At 40.0% G+C, this 7303-nt stretch overlaps 1 protein-coding gene across 2 annotated transcripts; it reads left to right on the plus strand.

Annotated features, from left to right (window-relative positions):
• The first annotated feature begins 376 nt into the window (after nucleotides 1-376).
• On the plus strand, nucleotides 377-5718 carry LOC139386601 (odd-skipped related transciption factor 2). Of its 2 annotated transcripts, none has more exons than XM_071132299.1 (4): nucleotides 377-704; nucleotides 3395-4106; nucleotides 4532-4631; nucleotides 5178-5718. In XM_071132299.1, the coding sequence occupies exons 2-4, from the start codon at nucleotides 3454-3456 to the stop codon at nucleotides 5250-5252; spliced, it is 828 nt and encodes a 275-aa protein (XP_070988400.1). In that variant the 5' UTR covers nucleotides 377-704; nucleotides 3395-3453; the 3' UTR covers nucleotides 5253-5718. The 2 variants fall into 2 exon arrangements, with proteins under 2 accessions (XP_070988400.1, XP_070988390.1); XM_071132289.1 differs by having other exon boundaries at nucleotides 383-704; nucleotides 5096-5718.
• Nucleotides 5719-7303: the final 1585 nt, after the last annotated feature.

Here is a 7303-nt window from a genome sequence, read left to right on the forward strand (position 1 = left end):
TGTGGTGGCTCATACATGTGCCCTCTATTTACGCAATACGCATGGTTTCTAAACTTTTCATATCAAATCACGTTTTAAATAACCTAAAAAAAAAAGCGTTCATTGGTTTGAAAATGGATCATGTTTGCCACTCTTGTTATTTCTGTGTTTCCCAAGAAAATGTAACCATTTACAACAACAAAAAAGGTATAGACTATCTGTATGTGAAGTGTCAGACGCAGGTTGCGGTGAGCTGTGCTCGGTTCCTAGTTGCTATCCAAACACAAATAAACAGAGAAGAACATTGGAGTTGATCAGTACGAGAAGGCGTGGCGGAGGGCGGGCTGAGCACGCCGAGTGCCCCGAGTCCTGAAAAGTGAAGGGACTTGTGCTCTTCAAGCCCACTACAGCCCAACTCCGAACCGAGCAGAAACAGAGCAGAGTACGGGTCTCCTGCGCCTGGCGTCGCTTGAACTCTATATAGTGATCGTAACTTTTTTTTTCCCCTCCCGAAGACTTCTTTGCCCCACTGTGCGCAAAGTATTACGAGTCGCAACAGATCTGGTTCTGCGACGGTATGGCGATGAGACTTACATGGTCGAAGTTGGAAAACTTTAGCTGACTTTAAAGTGGAGTTTTGTCGCCTCTCTTATTAAAGACATTGTGGATTATTGGAACACAGCAGAACTAACTGCGGAGTGACCTTTGGCGTCTGTTTATTGGGGGTAAGATTATGTTTCCATGATAGTTGCTCTTTAATAGATTACATTACACTTGTGTTGAAACAGGTAGTGATAGTTCTTGACAATGAGATCCCGAGTAGCCTACTAATTGATAGTTCAAACGAGACCATGCTGTCAGAATATACATATTTGACAGTGTAAAGTTACGTGTCAAAAATACAGAGACTACAGTAATATATAGAATAGCCTATCTCAGGGATCATCAACTAGATTTAGCCGCGGGACGATTTGCTCTTGAGGGGATGGTCAGCGGACCGAAACATAATTACAAACTATTTGTAGACTGCAAATTGACCGCAAGAACCACAAACGGGTATAATATTTGACTAAAACATAATCATTTCAAACATTTCAAACCTTGCTTACGTTTATATAAGGCCACATATATATTTATATTCTGCGTGGGAATACTTTGGAACACATTTCCAAAATTAAAATCACTCGGAGCTGATTTGCTGTTGTTTATATTTTACGTCAAACAATAAAAATTAAAATAAACAAGTTAATAAATAAATAGATTGGTGGGCCGAATAAAATCCCAGGGTCGCCAGTTGGGCAACCCAGGCCTATACGACACAACATGTATGGCTTGTCATTAAACTATTACGCAAAGGCTATAGGTTATTGTAAAACTACAGATATCCTTATCAACATGCATGCTGACCGGAAGTTTTGTTGCAGCTGCCCATTTCTGACAAATATCCACCTCACCATGACTTTTAAGACAAACTGTTTATGCCCGTTCATCTCATTGGCCAGTAAAGAGTTGTCCTATATGCTTGTGAACATAAAAGTAGCCTGAGAACAAGGACCAAACTCTGCCCTTTCTCTGTCCACGTGTGAACGTATAGCTAGCTATATAGGTTACACACAGTAGCCTGTTTTATGCAAGTCAATCATCTGTAAATTAATAACCTAGCATTTACTCACTGACTTTAACCCGTGTTAGAATCAACCATTCCATTGACTAAAGTTTAAACTAACGTGGGAAAACTGCTTATATTTGGGTAAAATTCGATTATTGTGAACGAGTCGTACTTTTCAGACGAATGCTCAGCGAGGGTTGTCAGTCCTCGCTGGTTTTTATGCGCAGTGGTATCCTGCTACAGTAACTTATAGAAACGTGAAACTCAAAGCACTATCAACACCTCAAAACCCACACTGCACCCAAAACGGTAGCTGTAAATGGGACGCTCTAAAATATATTTATAAATATATTAAATTCATGTTCACACACAGTCTAAAGTTTTTGCATTTTACGCAAGAAGGTGAACATTTAAAATTGAGAGGAACACTATTTATTTACACCTCAAAAACCCCCACAAGGGAGGAACACTATTTATTTACACCTCAAAAACCCCCACAAGGTCTAAACAAGTATCGTGCGTGGAGAGAGTGACACGGTGAGCTTGTTCGTGGGTTTGGAAAGCATTTACTTTACAACTTGGTGTCATTACACCCACTTGGTGCATGTAACCCTCAGTCATTTAACAGTCCCATAATATTACCATACAGTTCTCATAACCTCACACCATCTAGCCGTCTAACGTCTAGCCGATGTACAAGAGCATTTACAAAGGATGTGCCGCAAATAAAGTATTTCTCTGACGTTGCAAAATGGTGATTATAGGTTACAACAACATTCTATAATCGGTTTTGGGACGAAATTTACAACCAAAAGTTAAATCTAGTTTGTAGGCCCATATACGCTTTTGTTTTCAGAGATAAACATCGCTCATGGCCTTAAACATGACTCCAATAGCCTAGAAATGGATTTTACAATACAAATAAAATGGGGGGTAAAGTTGATTTTAGGAGATAAGCAAAACCCTTTTTATATGCTGTTCTCTATTATAACACACCTAAAGGGAATGACGCGTCCGACAACGTGCGGCAAGATTACAAACTCCCAAGTCTGTTGACGTAATAATACATTTAATTAGGCCCGGTGTGTTGTTACACACGGCATTGGCGAATGTAATGGCAGCATTAAAGTAATGAGTTGTTTTAATGTATCGTGGAACATTTCATTGGGAGTGACAGCATGCACAGTCGAGCGCATCGAAAACAAAACGTCTCCAACTTTTTTTTTATATTTTTTGGATGCATAACATATATTTATGTTATTAGAAGGAATAACCATGTGCTCTAGAGAAGAAAAAAATGAACGAAATGTATTTTCACCAGCCAAACATTCAATTTGCAGTACCCACGTCTTTTTACACTTTGTGCGCACACACAAAAAAATAAGATATAACTTGAACGCTCTCAACATGTCTCGATAACAACATTCTTTATAACCAAATAGGAATCGGTTCGCCTTTAGACGGTGTGCAAATCGTACATCTTGAAGCAAATTAGTCCCTGTCCTTGATTTCCACAATGGAAGGGAAGTATTAAAACACTGAATGTGAGATAATCCAATATCAGCCCTTATTAAGGCCGTTCTCACGACGGTTGTAAATTAATTAAATGTCGACTAAGGTCAAACGGTTGGAAAAGCTCTAATGGAAAACTATTGGCAGCATTGTGCAAAATGCACAGAAATAGTTAGTCATTAACTCTATGCTTGTTTTTACTGTTTACTTGCAGTATTTTCTAGATCTATATTGTGCCATATTGTGGGTTGATGATGAACTCATATTAATGTGTATTATTCATGTTTCCAACAGGACCTTCAACGTGGTAGAGTTGTGCCGAGGCCTTAACCGTGAAGCCTTTCGCCGCCGAGATGGGGAGCAAAGCCCTGCCCGCTCCGATCCCTCTCCACCCGTCTCTCCAGCTCACCAACTACTCCTTCCTGCATGCGGTCAACGCATTCCCGGCCGCGGTCGAACAGCTCCAGGGACTGTACGGCCTTAGCGCGGTGCAGACCATGCACATGAACCACTGGACACTAGGCTATCCGCACATGCAGGGACTGAGGTCGACTATCACAGAGATGGCTGCCGCTCAGGGCTTAATGGATCCCCGGTTTACCTTCACGGGGCTACCGTTCGCCGCACACCTCTTCCAACCCAAACAGGGCATTACTCACTTTATCCCCGGGCTGCACAAGGACCGACCACCGCGCTTTGACTTTGCCAACCTGGCGATAGCTGCCACCCAGGAGGACCCGCCGAAGGCTGGAGATCTTTCAAAGTTGACAGCGGGGCTCGGAAGCGCGATATCTGAGTTCAACAAACTGTCGCCTGATAGAAAACCCACCCGGGGAAGGCTTCCGTCAAAAACGAAAAAGGAATTTATTTGCAAGTTCTGTGGCAGGCATTTCACCAAGTCATACAATCTTCTGATCCACGAGAGGACTCACACAGACGAGCGGCCTTATACCTGTGACATCTGCCACAAGGCCTTCCGAAGACAAGACCACCTGCGAGACCACAGGTAAAAGAAGCAGTGCTCTGAATGTCTGGGATGATGTCGCTGTTGTTTTCTTTGAAAATAGTAGTGGTGTGTACGGAATAGCGTCATGTCATGTTATGATCGCGTTTTATTCATATTAATTTGACTTTGTTCACAATTCCAACATTGTAACGCACTGAAGACTTTTTTTTTCTCCATATGTAGATATTTTTTTTGTAATAACTATGTTGCGTGCACTGTGTAGAGTACAACTAGTCCGTATTCCGAGAGGGCGCTAAAGCCCTTTTACGCACAAGAACACAGATCAAGTCGCACTACTGGCAGCAGGCACTTCTCAGCAGGACTCAACCGCCTTGGAAAAAAAGGCCACAAAGAAGAAATGCAGTTCTAATGAAAGGTGTTCCGTGTTCTAACCGCGTCTTCTTCTCTTGTCTTCTCATTTCCAGATACATCCACTCCAAGGAAAAGCCTTTCAAATGTCAAGAGTGCGGGAAAGGATTTTGTCAGTCTCGAACTTTAGCCGTTCATAAAACATTACATATGCAGGTGAGTCTTCCATCCAAACCTAGACCATCTGCCATCGTAACACCAGATGTGTTAACACCATGTGATACCATGTATGTGATTCAGCAAACTATATGGGGCACGAGCTCACATATATCTGTGTACTCGTGTTATTATTACACGCGTCATGTCTTACTGCAGACGCCACTGATCAAATTTGGCATCTTTTCTAAAAACCTAAAAAAATATATATACTTATTTGGATTGCCTGTATGGATAGTGATTGTGTCTCGACTATGTTTGGCATGTATGGCAATAACTGAATGATTAGGATAAGCAGTTTAAAGAAGTATAGGCTAGACCTACAGCCGTTCATTTTGTCAGGGCACAGCTTACTTTCAGCACAATGTCAATACCTGATTGAATATTCATATTATAATACAATACATATATTTAGCTAAATAAACTAAAGGGAATAATGCTTTGCTTGCTTTAAATCTAAACAGGAATCTCCACACAAATGCCCCACATGCGGAAGAACCTTTAATCAAAGAAGTAACCTGAAAACTCACCTTCTCACCCATACAGACATCAAGCCCTACAGCTGTGACCGCTGCGGAAAGGTGTTTCGGCGCAACTGTGACTTGCGACGGCACAGTTTGACGCACACTCCTCATCAGGACTACTAGCCAATCTGAGAAGGCTGATGAACAGCCAAAACAAACAAACAGACAAACTAAACGGACGTTATGAACAGAGGAGACAACAACATCGACGAAACGTTTTCTTTTTCTTCCATTGAAAGAATATAACAAACTGAACCGAGCAATGTTACAACGGAGTGATGAGCAGTACAGCGCGTCAAGTGAAAGCCAAGGAGCCCAGACAGAGACAGACCGCTCTTCCTGCCTCTTCTACCTGTAGAGACAGACCGCTCTTCCTGCCTCTTCTACCTGTAGACAGACCGCTCTTCCTGCCTCTTCTACCTGTAGAGACAGACCGCTCTTCCTGCCTCTTCTACCTGTAGAGACAGACCGCTCTTCCTGCCTCTTCTACCTGTAGAGACAGACCGTTCTTCCTGCCTCTTCTACCTGTATAGACAGACCGCTCTTCCTGCCTCTTCTACCTGTAGAGACAGACCGCTCTTCCTGCCTCTTCTACCTGTAAATATCAAGACTTTTGGAGCCCATGTAAATCATGTCTTTTTTTGTATATTTTTTTTGTTTGTCCTTGAATTAAAACGTTGTTTAAAAAAAAAAACAACCCTAATGTTTAAAGTATGTTAAATTGTATTTTAGAAATAAAGCAAGTTAAATATTCCCATTGGTAAAAAAAAAAAAAAGTATTTTGTTTTTATTTTGTTCTTTGCTGCGTAAAAAGGGAAACGTATTAGTCATGAAGTGGTGGAATGAAAAGAGAGGTTAGATCCACCACCTTATCGTCTTTAACACAAAAACATACTTCATTGTGTACACAGGCTGACAACTTGTTATTTTAACACGCTTTCTGATTGGAAATAAAGGAGGGAGGATGTAGCTTTATAGTAGAATAAAAAACACGAGCTGGTGCACAACCCAGAAAAAAATATATTTAGTGTGGCGCTGACTAACGGGCGAATAAACGATAAACTATAAAACAAATAAAGAGTCACGCGCTCCATCTATAAACTCCTAGTAATATATTGTAGTAACTACACACGCTCCATCTATAAACTCCTAGTAATGTATTGTAGTAACTACACACGCTCCATCTATAAACTCCTAGTAATGTATTGTAGTAACTACACGCGCTCCATCTATAAACTCCTAGTAATGTATTGTAGTAACTTATAGTGAAGAAAATAACATTGCATAAATATCACAGTAGTATTACTACAGTAGTATTACTACAGTAGTATTATTATTGGTGTTACTATCATGGTGGTAGTATTATTACAGTAGTATTACTACAGTGGTATTATCACAGTAGTATTACTACAGTAGTATTACTACAGTAGTATTATTACGGTAGTGTTATTACAGTAGTATTACTACAGTAGTATTACTACAGTAGTATTACTACAGTAGTATTATTACAGTAGTAGTATTACAGTAGTATTACTACAGTAGTAGTATTACAGTAGTATTACAGTAGTATTATTCCAATAGTATTATTACAGTAACATTATTACAGTAGTATTACTACAGTAGTATTATTACAGTAGTATGTTTTACAGTAGTATTACTACAGTAGTGGTATTATTGTTGGTGTCACTATCATGGCATTAGTATTACTACAGTAGTAGTATTACAGTAGTAGTATTACAGTGGTAGTATTACAGTAGTATTATCACAGTAGTAGTATTACAGTAGTAGTATTACAGTAGTATTATTACAGGAGTGGTATTATTGTTAGTGTTACTGTCATGGTGTGATTAGTAATAGAGTATATTCTAATTATAATATGATCCTATCTATATGACAGCTGACAGAGGCTCATTAGCCGTTCAATTAGCAGCATTAGCTGCAGGGCAACACGTCATATCTGATATCTTTATCTCCACCATGGCCTCTGATCGCTACTGATCGTTATTATACATGAAAGAACCTGCAAAGTGGGCCCACAGTGGCACGAGGACACGCACAATTACACAGAAGGTTAATTTTTAAAATTGTTTTTATTTATTTAACCTTTATTTAACTAGGCAAGTCCGTTAAGAACACATTTTTATATAC

The sequence above is a fragment of the Oncorhynchus clarkii genome, chromosome 3, assembly GCF_045791955.1.
Source record: "Oncorhynchus clarkii lewisi isolate Uvic-CL-2024 chromosome 3, UVic_Ocla_1.0, whole genome shotgun sequence".
Taxonomy (NCBI): domain Eukaryota; kingdom Metazoa; phylum Chordata; class Actinopteri; order Salmoniformes; family Salmonidae; genus Oncorhynchus; species Oncorhynchus clarkii.

Coding starts and splice junctions, on each gene's coding strand:
- LOC139386601 (XM_071132289.1), top strand. CDS start 3,454: ATGGGGAGCAAAGCCCTGCCCGCTCCGATCCCTCTCCACCCGTCTCTC. Junction 4,107..4,531: donor GACCACCTGCGAGACCACAG/GTAAAAGAAGCA, acceptor TCTCATTTCCAG/ATACATCCACTCCAAGGAAA. Junction 4,632..5,095: donor ATAAAACATTACATATGCAG/GTGAGTCTTCCA, acceptor AAATCTAAACAG/GAATCTCCACACAAATGCCC.